At 35.8% G+C, this 20,022-nt stretch overlaps 2 protein-coding genes, 1 long non-coding RNA gene, 1 other non-coding gene and 1 pseudogene across 6 annotated transcripts; 3 read left to right on the plus strand and 2 right to left on the minus strand.

Annotated features, from left to right (window-relative positions):
- Positions 1-4,861: 4,861 nt before the first annotated feature.
- Positions 4,862-7,394, plus strand: LOC147934744 (uncharacterized). 2 transcript variants are annotated; one of them, XR_015571862.1, is made up of 3 exons: positions 4,862-5,090; positions 5,486-6,992; positions 7,159-7,394. It is a non-coding gene; the product is annotated as an uncharacterized LOC147934744 (long non-coding RNA). The 2 variants fall into 2 exon arrangements; XR_015571863.1 differs by having other exon boundaries at positions 4,886-5,090; positions 5,486-5,744.
- Positions 7,395-9,568: 2,174 nt separating this feature from the next.
- On the minus strand, positions 9,569-13,115 carry LOC104724775 (triose phosphate/phosphate translocator TPT, chloroplastic). The gene is made up of 12 exons (XM_010443325.3): positions 12,372-13,115; positions 12,219-12,284; positions 12,024-12,089; positions 11,638-11,716; positions 11,280-11,400; positions 11,059-11,154; positions 10,851-10,963; positions 10,688-10,765; positions 10,472-10,588; positions 10,282-10,381; positions 10,077-10,177; positions 9,569-9,918 (listed from the first exon to the last, which is right to left on the minus strand). Exons 1-12 carry the CDS (start codon positions 12,644-12,646, stop codon positions 9,901-9,903), a joined length of 1,230 nt encoding a protein of 409 aa, XP_010441627.1. The 5' UTR covers positions 12,647-13,115; the 3' UTR covers positions 9,569-9,900.
- Positions 11,472-11,543, plus strand: TRNAP-UGG (transfer RNA proline (anticodon UGG)). The gene has a single exon. It is a non-coding gene; the product is annotated as a tRNA-Pro (tRNA).
- Positions 13,116-16,327: 3,212 nt separating the features above from the next.
- Positions 16,328-18,794, plus strand: LOC104760290 (pentatricopeptide repeat-containing protein At5g46100 pseudogene; annotated as a pseudogene). Its single transcript, XR_015570436.1, has one exon. The product of XR_015570436.1 is annotated as a pentatricopeptide repeat-containing protein At5g46100 pseudogene (transcript).
- Positions 17,786-18,587, minus strand: LOC104760291 (protein DMP6-like). The gene has a single exon (XM_087470936.1). The coding sequence runs from the start codon at positions 18,585-18,587 to the stop codon at positions 17,913-17,915; it is 675 nt and encodes a 224-aa protein (XP_087327062.1). The 3' UTR covers positions 17,786-17,912.
- Positions 18,795-20,022: the final 1,228 nt, after the last annotated feature.

The raw sequence follows: 20,022 nt of genomic DNA on the forward strand, positions 1-20,022 counted from the left end.
TGGTTACTCCTCCCACCAAAGTGCGTATCTTTGTTTGAACACCAGCACCGGTCGCATTTACACCTCTCGTCATGTCACATTTGACGAGCACAGCTTCCCGTTTGCTACACCACCAACTTGTGCCTCTCACACTCCGTCTCCACTGATGTCATTGGACCCGCCGGCCATCGTCATTCCCCTTGGTCGCCCTCCACTCATACACTCGTCGCCGGTCCCACCAAGCTTGGACCTTCACCGCCGGCCAATGCCACCCACGTCTCCCCGCTCACAGGTACGTCCTTCAACTCAAACTAAAACTTGCGACAATCTGGCGGGCTCCCAAAACATACCAGGCCCACTTCCAAGCCCAATAAATCCCATCCTAAACCCACCTACACAACCACAAGCCCAACCAGGTCCAACATGCTCCCATGATTCACGTACCAACACAAATCCTCCACCCACATTGACACCATCGCTCCCTGCTACACCATCTCCCTCTCCCTCCCCATCTCCACGACCGCCGAACCCAACACCACAACCACCGGAACCAACTACTCTGACACCTCCACCAGAACCGCTCACTCCACCCCCACCACCACAACCCAACAATCCCCCACCATTACCAAATCTTGTCCCTCCTCAAGTCAATAGTCATCCCATGCAAACACGTGACAAAAACAACATCCGAAAACCAACCAAAAAGCTCACCTACACCGCCATTACCATGCACTCGCCGGAACCTACGACTGTGACACAAGCTCTCCAGGATCCACGGTTTCGCCCAGCCATGTGCGCCAAGATCGATGCCTTGGTACGTCTTCGTACATGGGCCTTGGTCCCTCCACATCCGTCACAAAACCTCGTAGGCTGTAAGTGGCTCTTTACAACGAAATATCTTCCTAATGGCTTAGTTGACAAGTATAAAGCACGTTTTGTCGCCAAAGGATTTCAGCAACAGCAAGGCCGTGATTACAACGAAACATTCAGTCCGATGATCAAGTCCACCACCATTTGTACGGTTCTTGATGTTGCGGTTCATCATTCCTGGCCAATTCGCCAACTTGATGTCAACAATGCCTTCCTTCAGGGAACGTTAGACGATGAAGTTTATGTTGCTCAACCCCCCGGCTTCGTTGATCCGGATCGACCACACCATGTTTGTCGCCTCAACAAAGCTCTTTATGGCCTTAAACAGGCACCACGCGCTTGGTAGAACGAACTACGCAACTACCTTCTCTCCATTGGCTTCAAGAACTCACTTGCGGACGCATCACTCTTCATTCATAGGGAGGGTCGACACATCACTTACATGCTTGTGTATGTGGATGACATCCTCATCACCGGTAGTAGTCCTGAACTCGTCTCGCACATCATCACGTTGCTTGCCACCTGATTCTCTCTCAAAGATCTCGACACTCTCAGCTACTTTCTAGGCATTGAGGCCATTCGTACACCTGCCGGATTACACCTAATGCAACGCAAGTACACCATTGACCTCCTGACCAAAACAAAGATGCTCGCTGCAAAGCCTGTTTCCACACCAATGGCTCCGTCACCTCCGCTCACACTTGCTTCTGGAACGCCATTGGTGAATGCTACTGAATATCGCAAGGTTCTTGGTATGCTCCAATACTTGTCATTCACCCGTCCTGATATCGCCTATGCGGTTAATCGCCTGTCACAATTCATGCACAACCCCACTGACCTGCACTGGCAAGCCGTGAAGCGTATACTCCGTTATCTCGCTGGAACATCGTCACATGGGATCTTCCTCCGGTCCGGTACACCTCTCACTCTCCATGCCTTTTTCGATGCAGATTGGGCCGGTGATCGCCATGACTATCTCTCTACCAATGGCTACATCCTCTATCTTGGTAGTAATCCTATCTCATGGTCATCCAAGAAGCAAAAAGGTACAGCTCGATCTTCTACTGAAGCCGAATACCGAGGAGTAGCAAACACGGCTTCTGAACTTCGATGGGTCTGTAATCTCCTCACTGAGATGGGCATCACACTCCCGTCACCGCCAACCATATACTGCGACAACATGGGCGCTACGTACTTATGTGCTAACCCCGTCTTCCACTCACGCATGAAACACATTGCCCTTGATTATCACTTTGTTCGTGGTTACATCCAAGATGGTGCTCTCCGTGTGTCTCACATTCACACCCAGGATCAGTTAGCCGACACTCTCACCAAACCTCTACCACGATCACGTTTTCAAACTCTGAATAGCAAGATTGGAGTTCGTCCCCTACCTCCATCTTGAGGGGGCGTGTAAGAGTAGTATAATATGAGGTTCTAATTGTAATTAAGTTATCCTAGGGTTTTACCTGTATACTATATATATGTTGTAAACACTGAACATAATAATCATTCAAGTATATTTCCCACAGATTTTTGGTTTTTTTTTGCCGTTAACAATCATGATTTGCAGATAAATTTTCATTAGTTACTTCATAGACTTCCCACTCCTACATGTTTTAAAACGAAAAAACTCTTAAAGTAACTACATAAACTCAAGAATTTTGTATAGCTTTATGGTTACCAAATTTGAATGAAAAAAATATATATCCAACAAAATAAAAACATTGATTCCAGATTATCCAAAAAAAACAAAGAAAACCCAATATCCTTATACCATTGCGGTTTCCATAAGCGTCGCTTTTGTAGTAAAATTGATCATTGCCACTACTCTCGTATGTGTTGTCTTCTTCATTGTGAGTGTGAGTGTGACTCTTATGACGACCATAGAGACCATAACCATGTCCTGTCTCTCGGACAAAGGCCGGCTCTAGCTCGTCTTCCTCATCTATCATGATTTGGTGATTCTTGGACAGCGGTAAACTATGGTTTTGATCTGTTAGTACAGTTAAGGTTTGGAGCTTTCTTGCTTGTGTTTGCATAAGAAAGAGATATAATGTAAAGAAGGTGAAACACAAAAGAGACATGAGGTTGAGTAATTGAGCCATTTGTTATATAGTTAATGTTAGTCGATTAGAGATTATATATAATCTTATATGGTTTTTGCCATTTCTTTCTTTGAAGTTACCAAACATTATATATTCGGTCGAGTTAATTGGTCAAAATAATTAGACATACCAAACGTTTGGTAAAATAAAATGAAATGATGAGTTGACAAAGAAAAAAAAACTAATTAGAAGAGAAAGCGACGAAAAGAGACTAAAGACTTTCATTAGTTTGGTTGCTTGATTTGCGGAAAAGCAATTGGAAATTTGGAATGATCGACCACCGAAAGTATATATAATGTTGTTACACGGTTTTAATAAAAAAAACAAATGTTTTTTTTGGTGGAAGACAGGGGAAATTTCCCATATTTTATTAAGAAAAAAAAGAAACAACCTATAATCGAATACAACGCGAGGTTCCAAACCCAGCAATATCCTCTAAGACAATCGAATTCACCACATCCGGTGTAGACTCAAAAATATACAAACCTAAAGATAAAAAAAAAGCATAGTTGGCTAAACCATCGGCGAGACGATTCGTTTCTCTATAGACGTGAGAAATGCGGACTATCCAGTCCCTTGATAAAAAGCCGTGGCACAATCGTACTAGGAAGGGTAATGGATGAGAATCATTAATTCCTGAATTAAGAAACTCAACCACTATCTCTGAGTCTACCTCCAACTCCACTCTCGTCGCTCTCTTCTCCCAGACTATGCATAATCCATAATATACATCCCATAACTCAGCCATAGGTGTAGTACAGATACCAATATTTAGAGCAAAACCCTCATACCAGTTCCCCTCTCCATCTCGTAATACTCCTCCCGCTGTTGCTAAATCTGGATTTTCGTGTGATGCTCCATCAGTGTTGAGCTTAAACCATCCCTCAGTCGGTAAGCTCCATTTAATCAGCCTATCTTCTCGCACCACACTCTAATCACCACTATGCAGGACTGAATTTGCGAGAGAAACTTCAGTAGCATAATCCTTCAAGAAACGTACTCTGTCACGACATTTGTTGTTTGAACCGAAGACGTTTCCACAACGCCATTTCCAAGTATTGTCCCAAGTTAGCATATAACCATTCCAAGACCGACATCTCAAAGAACCCATGTACCTTCATTGTAGCCCCAAGTCTGTACCAAACTCCTGTCATGGCTGGGCAATCGTGCAGTATATGTATTATCGTCTCATTCTCACTTTTACAGACCTGACAAAGTCCTGAATTACACAAATGTCTCATATATCTTTCCATATTGGTCATTAGCACTTGATTCGCCACCAACCATAAGAAGATTTTCACACGTTCAGGTGCTACAACTCGCCAAATGCGATCAAAAAACTGTTACATCCTCTGTTTTGGGACTCGATCCCGTATTAAGAATTGATATGCAGACTTCACCGTGAATTTAATAAAAAAAACAAATGTTTATACATCCTATTTTACCTAAATTAGATAGTTACAAACTAGCGGCAATATGTTTTTTTTGTATCAACCAACGGTAATTAAAAAACAAGACCACATCACAATTTTGCGACATATGGATGTGAATGTTTGTATCTATTTCGTATATATACTCCTATAACAATCCATTTAATGTTGCTAAAATTGAAAACCATATAAACTAAAGAGAATTGAAATTCAAAGAAATTTGAAATAGTTTTGTCGTTGATTCTCATTTTGTGTGTGTATTTAAGTGTATACACCCACCAAAGTTAATAATAATTCAAAAAAAAAAAATGGTGTAAAAATAACAAATTAAAAAAAGGTCGAACCGTCAAATATTGACACCAACCAACGATGTCCATACAGCTGTCCTTTACGCGCTTAGCGTATTCAAAAAAAAAATTATAGCCGTTAGTGATATTGTTTCTTCTTCTACTCTTTCATTCTGAATATATAATAAATAACTGACCATTAAAAAAAAAATTGAGAAGGAGCCGAGAAAACTAAAACCCTAGTTCCATCTCTTCGTCTCTCCTTCCTTCTCTCTCTCTCTCACGCTCTCTCCTAGTTCCGTGGCATGATTCGGGGCTATGTTTAAGTATGGAAGCAGCAACAACAGAGGAATCAACCGTTAGTACGGGTGAGGAGAGACGGAAGACGAGGCTCGCCGAGCCAAGCCAAGCCCAGCGTGAGTTCTTTTCTCCATCTTTGGTGTTTGAATTTTTAGATTCTATGAATTGATTTCGATTTCGTTGATTTCTTAACATCAACAGTTTGATTAGGGTTTCAGTTTCGTTGATTTTGATTCTCTAATCTGATAATCCAAAAATTAGGTTTTGATTTTAGTTTTGTGGGTTTCATAACAACTACAGTTTCAATTTCGTTGATTTTGATTCTCTAATCTCAGAATCCAAACTAGGGTTTGATTTTAAAATCTTAGGGTTTCGGAACGAATTGGGTTTTTTTTTCATATCTCTGCTTTGGATTTTTTTTCTATCTTTTTCCTTTTTGAGAATCGAAAACTAGATTTGCGGTTCCTAAAATTTTATATATGACTTCAAGTTCTCTTTATCTTTGATGCAGATTCGGTTCCTTAAATCAAAGCAAGGTAGAACAAAAGGGTTGGCAATTTATAAGCAAGAGATGAATATACTTCCCTGAACATGGGCTAATTGGAGATATCTGCTGAATCGGTGAAGAGGGCTTAACCGAAGTAACGAATCGCGCAAAAGGGGGTTTTCTCTGAGTACACCATCGTCCAATCAAGGAACTGTTGTGAAGCAGTTAAATTTTGCTACAGTATCTTGGTGGAGCTAAACACAAATGCCTCTTCTAAATCGAGGTAATCAAAATTACCTCTCTGAAAAGTCCCATCTTAAAGTCCCTGTCCCTGTCTCTGTCCATGATGGTAGAATGATAACAAATGCCTCGGGTTGGTTGAGATAATCAAAATTACCTCTCTGAATGTCCCTGTCCCTAATGAAAAACGAGATTGTCCCCGGTTCTGTAATTTCTCGGGTTCCTAATCACCGAGCTGAAACAAATGGCTCGTGCTGTTAAAGTAATTTAAATTACCTCTCTTAAGGTCCCTGTCCCTATCCCTGATGGTAGAGTGATAACAAATGCCTCGGGTTGCTCGAGGTAATCAAAATTACCTCTCTGAATGTCCCATCTCAAAGTCCTTGTCCTTGTTTGTCCCTGTCCCTGTCCATGATGGTAGAATGATAACAAATGCCTCGGATTGCTCGAGGTAATCAAAATTACCTCTCTGAATGTCCCTGCTCCTATCCATGTCCTTGATGGTAGTATGAAAACAAATGCCTCGTGTTGGTTGAGGTAATCAAAATTACCTCTCTGAATGTCCCTGTCCCTGTCCCTGTCCCTGTCCCTGATGGTAGAATGAAAACAAATGCCTCGTGTTGGTTGAGGTAATTTTCTGAATGTCCCCGTCCTTGTCCCTGTCCCTGATGGTAGAATGAAAACAAATGCCTCGTGTTGGTTGAGGTAATGTAAATTACCTCTCTGAATGTCCCTGATGGTAGGCTCTGCAGTCCCAACTTCTTAAATACTCGGGTTCCTAGTCACCCAATGTTAAAACAAATGCCTCGTCTATGAAATAGCTTGAGATCCTAGTCACTCAAGCCAAAAGAAATGTCCCTATGGTAAAACGCAAGTGAGGGTTCCTAGTCACCAGAGCGAAAAGAACAAATGCCTCGACTCGGTATGAGATCCTTGTTGCTCATGCAACTGGGATTTCCATTAATGTGGGGGTTTAGTCATCTAACCAAAAAACAAATGCCTCGGCGGTATGAGATTGAGGGTTCCTAGTCACCTGAGTGAAAAGAACAAATGCCTCGACTCGGTATGAGATCTTAGTTGCTCATGCAATTGGGATTTCCATTAGTTTGGGGGTTTAGTCATCTAACCCAAAAACAAATGCCTCCACGCGGTATGAGAATGAGATATCTCGTTAGAAGTACTTATGCCAAAAGTGAACTCCTAAATGACGCAAATCAGGTAGTTCCTTACCCTTACCTCTTGACTTGCTTAAAACAGCTCTGCAAAATCAATATACTGTATGTGAATTCAGGTATGTAAATTTCTGTTTATTCTATATCTGATGTCTTATTATATTCAGTTTCGTTATAATATTGTTTCTAAACTGAATCCTCTTCTTTTTTTCTGGCGTCTAAAACATTCATGGTTTTGCAGACACTAACATAGATCTTCTAACATCACATATTTTTTTTGCGCAGGCTGTTGTTCCTCGGTTTCCAAAGATCATCATCAGGTTATTTTCATGTAGACTCTTCGATTTATATTCTTCTTCATATTTCCATTTTAAGAATTGGAATCAGTCTGTTAAAATTATGCATATTGCCTTTGCTTAAGTTTGTCTCTAGTTCAAAAAGAAAGTAGATCATTCTATAAGTTGTTACTGTTACTGTAAAAAGATAGTAAATCACTTGATAATTATAACTCCGTTTCTAATTATTGTGCCCACATAATTATAAAGCAGATTGTTAAGTTTTAACACTTTTTTAACTTGCTAACTGATAGTTTTGTTTGTCAAAATTGTATCAAGGATTGAGTTTGTTGAGTGTCTTTAGGTGACTAGAGCTAATTAAAATTGTTCAACTCATGATTACACATGTGATTCTCTGTTGAAATTTTATTCCTGTAAATTGTCAATTTTAATATATTGTAGAATCTTGATATCTTTATACAAATTAGAAAGCTGCATTTTTTTCTATGATTTGTGACATTCAAGTTCGTCTAGAAAACCATTCAATTACTTGTAGTATGAGTGATACAATGTTTTCCTGTGCTTTCATTTGAGTGTAGCCGTGTAGATAAATATGTTGAACAGCTGAATGTTGTTCTGGAAGATCGTATAGTTGTGTCTGCTTACTATATCTTGTGTTATCTGGTGTTCACAATATTGATTGAGCAGTATCTTCTCTGACTTGTACAGAATGATTGATACGTCTGAGTTTTTTCTGTGATGGTTCATATTTGATTCTTAGAGAACCTCATGTCTGAGATCTGTCGGGTTTGTCGTAATGCAACCCATTTGCATTATGAAAACAGAGGAAGTTTTGTGTAGCAATAGAATTTTATGGATATTTTGTTAGGTGCATTGTTCTCATTTGTGATTTCTTATTCCAGTTACGCATTCGGCTTACCCTTTGTATCATCTTGTTGTTAATTACTTACTCATTTGGTCATTCTCTGTCTTCTTGTTATGGTCTTATGCCCTTGTTTGTTGAGATTTCTCAATGATGACATGTTTTAGTATAATTGGTTATCTTGTTTCCTATGATTGGTGATGAATTTTAGTGATCTATAAAAATTGGCCACTCCTTACTGTTGAAGCTGAATAGCATAGCAGTTCTCTGCTTTGTAAATATTTTGGCATCTGATTTTGAGTATGTTTCATGTTGCTTTTATAGTTTTATTCATTCTTGTTGCTATTTTTGTTATGGTCTGATCTGACCTTGGTTATTTTGGATTCAGCCATCGTTGGGTGAAACCTTAGAATCTTAGATGTTGTTATCATGTAAAGTTTGCCTTAATTTCTATTTCAGGAATGACTCTGTTTCTAATTTTTGTGCTCATATGATTTAGAGAAGATACTAATAGTTTTGGGTTTTCTTTTGTTTGTCAATGTTCTATGGATGACTGAGTTGGTGAGAGTAAAAGTATCGTTCAATGTCTTTAAGGTCACTAGAGTTAAAATGGTGTAACTCATATTTACACATGTGATTCTTTATGTAACATTATTCATATAATTTTCAATGTTAAATATTTCGTAGGATTTTACTTCCTTTATACAAAGATCAAAAGCTGTATTTGTTTTTATTTTGTTTTAACATCTAAGTTTAAGTAGAAACCACTCACATGTAGTGTGAGTGGTATAATAATGTTTGTGTTTCGTTTAAGTGCAGCCGTGTAGCTAAAATATCTTGTGCTTTGTTCTGGGAGATGGTATAATAGTTGTGTATGCTTACCATATCTAGTGTTCATCACATTATTGATTGAGCAAACTATATCTTCTCTGACTTGAGCAGGATGACTGATTCTATGAGTTCATATCTTTTCTGTGTTAGTTCATATCTGATTCTTAGAGAACCTCGTGTATCAGATATGTCGTGTTGCAATCCATTTGCCTTATGAATATTTTACTACATGGATTTAGAGTGTATTTTTCTTACTTGATTCCTTTTTACATTTTGTCTAGCTGTTATTTACTGTTCGATCCCGTCCTAAATGGTTGTGTCTCCTCTGTTACTTTGCCCGTCGTAGCTTTCTCTTCATCCCAGAGTTTACTCTCTCTGGTAACTCGGCCACCTTAATTGGTGGTTGCTTCTTTGAGGTACTTTTAATTACCTCTTCGTTCAGAATTAATGTTTTAAAAAAATTCTTTTCCTGTTTAAGGTGTTGTGATTTCGCAATTTAATATGGACGATTCTTTCTTATATATTTCATATGTGTAATATATCTCTTATCTAACAACCCACATAATATTTACAAGAACCATATATAAGTTATAACCAATTTACAAGAACAACATAAAACCAATTTACATTATATAATAGAAATTATCAGTTAAAAAAAAACAAAATAAAATTACCAAGGAAAAAAAAGTTAAAAGAACCAACAACATTTTCGTTCTATGATGATATGGCTATATAGTGTATGCTCCAAAAGAAACAGCAAATAAATACATTATTATGCATTTTATCCGTCAAGATAATTGCATATTCTGAAGAAATGGAAATGTTCTCCATTAAAAACAGAAGAAGCAGAATAAAAAAATATATATAAACTTTTCAGAAAGCAAAAATAAACAAAAGATAGGAAGAAAAAAACTCGAAAACAATGGTTGATGGTACCATACAACATACTATATTGCATTTTGGTTATTTATTATATATAAACATATCCATCGGAGGACTTTGTTTATGCAATTGTCTTCCGTTGTCTTCCGCCTCTCTCTAAGCTTTCTTTCCTTGCTGAAGCATAAAATAAAAAAACATACAAATCTCATTAATTAATCATCTTTTTCTCTCAGAGGAATAAAAAAATCATCTTTTTCTCAAGCTCCAAAACAATTTATTATTAATTATAAGAAAATATCATAAGCTTTGTTGTGAAAAATTAGTGAACTGACCCGTTTCTCTTCTTCGATCTTGGCCTTAATGACAGAGTACATTGCAACACCAGCAATTGCTATTCCTGTTCCAATACCTGTCTGTGTCGAGATCTGGTTTCCTGCAAATATTAATTAAGTGAAATATATTAGTTTGTTACATTTGTGATTGTCTAAATAAGTAAAAAGGTTATATGAATAAAAGAGTGTTTGAGTAATCTTTTACCGAAGATAACGATGGAGAAACCGATCACGAACACACGTTTCAGAACGTTTCCAACAGCGTGAGTCAGTGGTGCGACCCTCTCCAAGGTATTGGTAGCCAACTGCAACCGTGGTTTTTGAAAATGATTTAGTTTCCTCTATAAAACACAGGGGATTAAGGTTAAACGAATGAAACTTGAATTTTATATTACCTGGTTGTAGAGATGGTAAAACATTCCAACCCAGAAGAGATCAGTGACGAATTTAGTCATTCCCACTTTAGCAATAGCGTCGGCGAAACCGTGGTTTAGCAGTTTAGGACCTTCAACCTAAGAACAAATTTTAACCAATAACCCTAATTAATAACAAGATATGAACATATTACTTCTTTCATCCGTAACTAGTGAGAGATTATAAAAGTGACTTACGATGATGGCAGGAGGAATGCAGACGAAGAGAGCAATGATGGAGATGTAGGCATAGACATTTGTACTGTCCATATCAGTCTGAAAAGAAAACACAATCCGGTTTCAAAAATCAAAACTTGACGCGAATTAGTAACATAGGGAAGAAGAGAAAATAATCAAGAACCATGGCTTTCTTGGAGAAGATGCTTCGGTAAGTGAAAGAAATGTTCGAGATCATGGCACTGATGAAACCGAGCCAGTTGAATGATAGCTCGGTTAGTGAAGCCATTGCAACACCTACAAAAGTTTAAAGGTTAATCCAAAATACTTTAACAAAAAAAAAAAAAAAAAAAAAAAACAAGAAACTGAAAATAGTATAATTGAGTGTTTACCAAGAACAACAGGAGCTAGAGACAACCATAGTGTTATGGGGATGGATTGTCCCATAATGAATTGAGAAGCAGCCGCATTGAAGAATGGCTCAAGTGCTGCGTTTTGGCAAAAACGATAGAAATGTTATATTTTGATTAAATGAAATGTTATACATGTTGTGGAAAATTAAATTGTATCAAATGATTTTGAAAGAAAGAAACACAAAAAAGGGAGCTAGTACCTTTGATGGTGTGAGTGAAGGAGACAGCAACTGCGGCAAAGGAAACGTTGCTAGTGACATGGCCTAAGGCGTGACAGACAGCAACTGGTATCAGTACCTTGAGGAGGTTGGCGTCAATTGGCTGCAGCCATCAAATCATTCACATGAGCCAAGATAGTAGATAAATATAATCAAAATAAAGAAATAACAAATGGGCGTTTGGTCTAGTGGTATGATTCTCGCTTTGGGTGCGAGAGGTCCCGAGTTCGATTCTCGGAACGCCCCGTCTTTCTTTTTCCATTTTGCTTCTTTTACCATCACTCATATAAATTAAGAACTTCATGGTAGTTGAGGCTACGAAGAGTTGTTGTTTACTTACGGCACGTTTAGGAAGACCCACGGACCAGCTAATCAAGCAGTATACAACTCCTACGAACAAGTGTATAACCGATACAAAACTGAAAAAAAAACAAAACACGAGCATTATTGTATTAAATTTTGTATAAAAAGACAAATATTATTGTACAAAAACACAAGCATTATTTTATAATATTTTCATTAAAACAAACTTAATTTTCTAGATACAAATATTCGGATTTTGTTTTAAAAAAAAAAGATACAATATTCGGATCCGATTCTAAATTGGACCAACATAGAGAATATGGTTCGATCAATATACCTCTAAACTTTTAAGATTAATCACCAAACTATATATACATATATAAAAAAATGTAAAATGTGATTTAAAAATAAATAAAAACTTACTAGGGGTAAGGGAAATAATTATAGATCTTCTTGTTAAGGATGTTGAAAATCACATTCAGGAAGTACCTGCAACAAAAACAATTACCGAAAGAGGGTAAACTCGTCAATCACACTTTCCAATAACTTGGCGGTAAGAATCAGCTAAAGTGCGCATTGTTTGAAAGATAAGATAAAGCCGCACGAAGAGACACGTACCACATGAAGAAGAAGAACCCAGTGACTAGCCATGGATACTTGGCTAGGAATCCAACTTTAGCTTGCCTGCAAAACAAACAAAAAACGAGTTCAGATCAAACGAGTCAAACGAGCCAACTCGTTCTGAGCTAGAAACGGACCTCCTTTTCTTACCCAGCGGTATCTCCACCTTCGGCTGCAGCGGCTCTAACCGGTTTGAGAATCTCTCTCTTCTCTCCTCCTCCGTTGATCGCCGACGACGAAGAATCGAGAAGCAGAATCGGACGGAGCTGACGACCGGAGATCAGGTTCCCTCCCTCTCCGAGTGGCTTAACCGAGAACGAAGACGCAGTGCTGCTGAACTGACGGTGGATCGCTCCGACTGGTCGTCTCAATCTCGGTACTCCGACGACATTCGCGGTGGCGCGTAACAGCACGCGTGACTCCATTGATTTCGAACCTTCACTTATAAATTTTGTTTCTGATCTGTGACAGTGAGAGAGCGGAGCGGAGAGGGGAAGACGAAGATATGAGGTTCTCTGTGTGTATATTTCAAGAAGTTGGGATACGATGATCCTGATTAGGTTGATCTTGTGTTTCGCGGTGTATGGTGTTACCGTAGGATTAATAACATGGATATGAGTCTAACGGTGGATATTGATGTGATGAGATAAGAATCGTGAGATATTGGTTTGGATTGGATGAGCGTAGGGTCCATCTTATCTTGATATGTGGATGGTTTTAAGAGACACAGTGAATATTAGCCAATCGATGTTCCATATCATCATCATCTGCTGTATAATTTTTTTTTTTTTTTGGAAAGACAATAATAGTAGATTTTTTTTTTTGTTGTATATATATTTTCGATTTACCTTATATGTTGAGTGGTCTTCAAATTATTGAATGTGACATAGTCACAAGAAAGTATATTTTTCTTTCAAAATAAAAAGAAAGAAATATATATGTTTTGATGGTATACAATTTCTCTATTCAATTTCCTTTTTTTTAAAAAAAAAAATTGGCAATGTATCAGAATTTGACTTGCAGTTTCAATGCTTCATATATTATTCTACATTTTAAAATGTATTCTTATTTTGTTTTTGTAATACATTTCTTTTTGTAGTTTCCAAAAAAATAAATTAAAATGGCTATAAGTAAAAAAAAAAATAGTTATTAGATTTATAGATTAATAAAGATTTTTTAATAACCATATGTGTACTTGAGAATTTGGTCATTTAGGGTGTTTAGTATTCCTAATGTAAATCTAGAAACATTTCTCTGAGGTTGGATTAATTTATTATGGGAGATTGGAAAGAGGATTAAAGAAGAATATGGTCAACATTTTACAAATCAAGTAGTTACAAGAAGAATAAGCTCAACAATTTGCTCACATCCAATATTATGTGGTTATATTCAAACTTTCAAATAAGGGATCAATTATAATTGTTGACACCATTTCTAATGATGTTGGGAAAGATAAATTAGGTTAAATATGGTTTATCAATCGTAATTATGTGGTTTAGTTGGATGGGTAGAATTTTAGATAAAAAAGACGTTAGGAGGTATGATTTAAAAAATTCATAGCCCATGAACTTGAAATAATATTCCGATATCCATGTGATCATACTGTAAAATAAGTGACAAAGATCCTTTTATATTGACCAAATATGTAGCATATAATTTGGTTTTCATCAGTAAGTTTTTTTTTTCATATGGAGGCAACTTCAAAATATTGAACCTCTCTTGCATATATATAAAAAGGATTTCGATAGTCTAAAGAGACGATACCTTTTTTTTTGCAAAAACTTGACTGGGTTTATGTGGTCTAAAACACACAAACAATTTTTTTTGAATGAATTATACTTTTTTAAAAAAGTAGGAATATTTCTATGAAAATTTCAATGCTTAGACAGTCTAAGTTAGACTTGAAGTTTCAATGCTTCATATGTATTTCAGATTTAATTTTTTATTACTTTTAATACACATTTATGTAGTTCCAAAAATAAGCAAAACAAATATAACGAAAATATTGGGTTTTGAATTATAAATTAACATATACTTTTAAATAATAAAATGTATACAAAATTTTTTTATTTAAGGTGCCCAGTAATCCGGATTTATATTTACGACCATTTATATGAACTGAATAGCATTAGATTATCTTTATACAAGAAATCATTTATCAATGCAACTACAATTAAAAGATGGTTGATTGTATTATACAAAAACAAATCAACATAGATACATATAAATTTTCCCTTCTGATTTGTAAATTTTTTTTTAACTAAAAGCACACATATTAAAAGATACAGTACTTTTCTATAATTTATTTTGCATTTGTCTTTTCACATAAAAACATTATTTATATACAATTAAAATAAATTCAATCAGTAAATGATAATACTTTATACATATTTTAAAAATGTTTATAGAATATGTCTTATATATTCAAATAGATGTTGCCCATAGCAAATTTTTATTTTTCATGAAGACTTATCCATCCTTATGATCCTATCTTAATAGAGTTTTTGGTCTATGTAAGGTGTTCTGTATATTTTAATTAGAAATTTGCTCACAATTTTAGATACACGTTGGTTGATAGATTTTTTGCTCTAATATCAGAATTTTGTTCTAAATTTGTACTCTAATATTTATTTGGTTTTTAGATTTGAAAATAAAGTCATAAAATTCTAAGTACATATTGGATAATGTTTAAACAACATTCAACATCATTATTATAAGATTGTAAAGGTTGCGAAATAATACTTTATAATTGGCAAAAGATGGTGGACAGCATTTCCACAAATATAAGTAATGTTGTAGATGTAGAGAGTGAATATTGTCTTGAGTTAACCTTAAATTGGTTATGTAAAGCTTTGTGCCTTAAGTAAACATAATAACATATTAGTCATGCCAAAGTCAATTTCAAAGTGGATATGCTACCTTTTGTGACATTATCACTAATATGATCATTCACTAGGTGTTCGGGACAAATTAATGTGAATGTATTGGTTGATGGTATAATAATATTTTAATCAAATAGAAATCTTTTTACTATTATTATAATATACAGATTAAACACATATATAAATTAATATAGGTGTATACATATAAAATATATATTTTCAATTCATATAAAATTGAATGATTATTTTAATTTAATGTGCATTAGAAATGAGACAATTTATAAAAAAAATTGAAATATTAAATTTGGTAACAATAAATAAATTAAAAATATAAAATTTCGTAACTCCTAAATTATATAAGAGATTTAAATGTGTTTGAGAATTGATTTAAAGAAAAGACAAATATATAAAAAAAAATATTGTGTTTAGAAAATGTAATAGTAGAATTAAATAAATAAAAAGTAAAATGAATGAGAAAATTTGAAAATTACCACATAAACACTAAAAGTTATTTTAATACGTAAACGGAAAGGATGTTCAAACCGAAACATCAAGATTTATAACATCCAACACATTAATGTTATTTAACAAATTATCTCAACATATTTTCTAATCAATTTTTTTTGGTCAAATTTTTTAATCGACTAATAAGGTTATAAAATTAATAAATTTTTAATTAATCCAGAGAGGTTTTACTTTTACAGTAGTTTGGTTAAATTTGGTTAATCATAATATTTGTTGCGAGCTAAAAAAACTACTACATACTCTGCTCTTTGCAGCTAAAGTCTCCAAATTCATAACATAAGCCACCCTAATCTAAGTCGCCAAACTGGTGATATTTTCTTCTCCGGCGATTTGATTCACCTTCTAGTTCGTAATCGTAACGATTCTCACTGCTACTTCTTTCGATTTGGTGATTTGATTTACTGAGAGGTGTCTATAACTCAGAGAAGCTGTTGATATTAATACATAGGAAAACGGGAAAAATGTTAATGAAGTCTTCGTTTTGTATTCTGTGATTGTTCTCTCTACTTGTAGGTTTTTGATGCTCAAATGATTTACCTGGTCTGTGTTTCGCTTATTTGATTTGAGCGTACTTAATTCGTTAGTGCGCACAACCTGTTCGACGGAATGCGTAGCTGAGATCATTTTTGTGTTTCTCTATAAAAAAAAAGGTTTCTTTTTTTATTATTTCTAGAAAAGGTATCATTGTTTAGTAAAGCGATGACGTTCAAGTGGTCAAAGAACATCACGCCTTCACAGGTTATCAAACTGATGCGAGCTGAAAAAAACGTGGAGAAGTCAATTGCAGTGTTTGATTCTGCCACAGCGGAATACGCGAATGGGTTCTCGCATGATCAGAGTACTTTTGGTTACATGGTCACGAGGTTGGTCTCTGCTAACAAGTTCAAAGCTGCTGAAGATCTTGTTGCTAGAATGAAGACTGAGAATTGTGTTGTTAGCGAAGATGTATTGCTTTCGATATGCAGAGGGTATGGTCGGGTTCATAGGCCATTTGATTCTTTGAGGGTTTTTCACAAAATGAAGGATTTTGATTGTGATCCTAGCCAGAAGGGTTACATCACTGTTCTTGCTATTCTCGTGGAGGAGAATCAGTTAAATTTGGCCTTTAAGTTTTACAAGAATATGAGAGAGATTGGTTTGCCTCCTACTGTGGCATCTCTTAATGTTTTGATTAAAGCTCTTTGCAGAAATGATGGGACAGTGGATGCTGGTCTTAAGATTTTTCTTGAAATGCCTAAACGAGGGTGTGATCCGGATTCTTACACATATGGAACTTTGATTAGTGGTTTGTGTCGGTTTGGAAGGATAGATGAGGCGAAGAAGTTATTTAAGGAGATGGTTGATAAAGACTGTGCACCAACCGTTGTTACGTATACTTCTCTGATTCACGGTTTGTGTGCATCCAAAAATGTTGATGAAGCAATGAGATATCTAGAAGAGATGAAAAGTAAAGGCATTGAGCCGAATGTTTTCACTTATAGTACTTTAATGGATGGTCTTTGTAAAGATGGTCGTCCTCTGCAAGCCATGGAGTTATTTGAGATGATGATAGCAAGAGGCTGCAGGCCAAACATGGTAACGTATACCACTTTGATCACTGGTCTCTGTAAGGAGCAGAAGATTCAAGAAGCCGTTGAACTTCTCGATAGAATGAATCTTCAGGGTGTGAAACCTGATGCTGGATTATATGGGAAAGTAATCAGTGCGTTCTGTGCTGTCAGTAAGTTTCCTGAAGCTGCCAACTTCCTCGACGAGATGATTCTTGGAGGAATAACTCCAAATCGTTTAACTTGGAACATCCATGTTAAGACTAGTAATGAAGTAGTTCGAGGTCTTTCTAAAAGTTATCCAAGTCGTGCATTTACTCTATATGTAAGCATGAGAAGTAGAGGTATTTCAGTTGAGGTTGAAACACTGGAATCTTTGGTGAAGTGTTTGTGCAAAAAAGGTGAATTTCAGAAAGCTGTTCAATTAGTAGATGAGATAGTGACTGATGGGTGTATTCCAAGTAAAGGAACATGGAAGTTACTAATAGGTCATACATTGGATAAAACAGTTGTAGGAGAAGCTTCGGAGTCTGTTCTCAGAGGTTTGGATATCTAAGTGCTTGGAAGATTGGATGAAGACAGCTGAAACAAACATGTCGTATGGAACAACTTACACAAACATTGAGATATTATATTCAAGAGTTGATTTCAGAATAATAATGGTAAAGCACAACATACACAGAGAATTTCAGTGATTCGAAAGGTATTAGGAGGATTGTACAATTTGTATCAGAACATCATTTAGCTGAGAGAGGGAAACCGATACCATGGCGTGTAGTAGGAAATGTAGCGAACAGCATACTGCAGAAGACTCCTACGGCTACGGGCAAAGCTGTGAGAAGCTCTGCTGCTTCAGCTGATGGTTCGGGAAAGAAACATTTAACCGCATTTTGATCAAACAAAACCACGGCTCCAAACACCAGAAACGACATAATGGCATGTGCGAAATCTATAAACCGTAGTTTGTAGCTCTTGGAACGTTCTTGAGGAAGAGTAGCTGAGCCATCAATTATCCAGAAACCATTGATTGTTGCAAATCCATAGCAGACATTTCCGTTCAAGTCCTTGTAAGAATCTGTGAAGCTAAGTATGAGACAAGAGAATCCGCAGATGGAAACTAGCGATGCAGTCATGATCCTGCTTGCTAAACTGCAGTGCCCAGCGTTTGTAAAAATTGGAGATAGAATCTGGAACGCAAGAACTGTCCCTGTAGGTAAAAGATTAGCTAGATGAGCTGTTGTCTGAAAAGTCTGACCTATTGCCTTTTGTATCCAAGTGTTCCTTTCTATGTCAGGAAAGTCCCTATTTCGAACTTCGGTTCGATCTTCATCTTCCAGGAGTGGAACAGTCTCGTCTTTGATCATGCGATGAGCGCCATTGAACCCAGCTTCTTCATCAACCTTAATCTCCATAACACTCAAGGTTCAAATCTCTTTTTCTTCAGGTGCTTTGTTGTTTTTTTCTCTGTTTTGAGCAAATGGCTTGTGTTTTAATGTAACTTTGGCTGCTTACTTTGTTATGCATTGCAAGCAAGTCTGAAACTAAATTTAAGTCTTCGTTTGTGTGAAGGATAAGCTTTGACCTTGTCTATGAAATAATTATAGTTTTTCATTTTAAAATATTTGGGTTCTAATTGAATCTGTTTTTAAAGGGTTTGGTAATGTGATTCTGATGTGAATTTCCCATGAACATTTGTTTGCATATCTCTCTCTCTCTGTCACAGTCAATTTTCATAGATTTTTGTAACGAAGGAAAGTAATATTAGTGGGATTCATGGTAATCAATGATGTTTGTGTCAACCCAATGAAAGTTTATGTAAAGCCTTTGGATAATTTGAAGAAGTTATGACGTGGAGGCCTAGCAAGGTTATAAACTATTCTTGGGTGTCATACGATGAGACTTGCACGTTACATTTTTTCATTATGATATGTATGATATTTCAAAAACTGTATTAACGAACATGAACAAAAAAAATGAAATTAACGAAATGTCTTGGGGATTCGGATTATTTCCCGAAGTACATATGTTTTGGAACATCTGGATATTAGAACAAAAAGCCCATTTAAAGAATCCTTGACTAAAGCCCAACTTACAAAACATGACTTCACTAATGTATGTATTAAACAAAACTACATTTTTTAATTATCTGAATTGTGATAGTTTCTTAAAATGATTTTGATGATTTTCATTTATAATTGGTTTACAAGGTTCCTAAGTGATTTAGACTCTCAATAAATGGTTTCTTCAATCCTACAAAAAAAGTAAAAACCAACTTTTCTTTTAAACATTTTTAAACATCACATAATTTTACGCTACATATAAACGTCACATAAATTTACAGTTATTTTCTTTCGTCAAAATAAAATATCATAAATTATTTGAAAATCATAATTTCGCATTGCCTACAGAGCTGATGCAGATCTTATTTTCTAAATCTCAAATATCTGATATTAAATCGTAATAGTAAATCAATTATCGACCCTATGACCTTGAATATGATGAATATCTAACAAAATTCATCACTCTTTTGTATTTAAAAACAATAACTTTCTAATAAAAACATACTGAAACAATCATCTTTCTTTTTTTGGAAAAAATATAAGAAGAGGTCCCATATAAATAATATATTGTTTAACAATTTAAATCTATCTTCATTTTGCAAACACTATTTTATATAACTTCTTTCTTTTGTTTCAAAAAGAGAGAATCTATGGACATATGTAATGAATGAAATGAGATAATATTATAATACGTACAACCGGCAATGATTGTCGTTGGTGAGCATGGGCTTCAGATAATAAAACAATGTATGTTTGGTGTATCTTCTCATACATATCTTTAAGTAAA

This window comes from Camelina sativa, chromosome 11, assembly GCF_030686135.1.
Source record: "Camelina sativa cultivar CO46 ecotype springtype chromosome 11, ASM3068613v1".
In the NCBI taxonomy this organism is placed as follows: Eukaryota; Viridiplantae; Streptophyta; class Magnoliopsida; order Brassicales; family Brassicaceae; genus Camelina; species Camelina sativa.

Bases quoted from the DNA above. Each gene is read 5' to 3' on its own strand.
- LOC104724775 (XM_010443325.3), bottom strand. From the start codon at position 12,646: ATGGAGTCACGCGTGCTGTTACGCGCCACCGCGAATGTCGTCGGAGTA. The intron at 12,285-12,371 runs GTAAGAAAAGGA...TTTGTTTTGCAG, and splicing joins GAAGGTGGAGATACCGCTGG to GCAAGCTAAAGTTGGATTCC. The intron at 10,178-10,281 runs GTAAAAGATTAC...TAATATTTGCAG, and splicing joins TTTCTCCATCGTTATCTTCG to GAAACCAGATCTCGACACAG.
- LOC104760291 (XM_087470936.1), bottom strand. From the start codon at position 18,587: ATGGAGATTAAGGTTGATGAAGAAGCTGGGTTCAATGGCGCTCATCGC.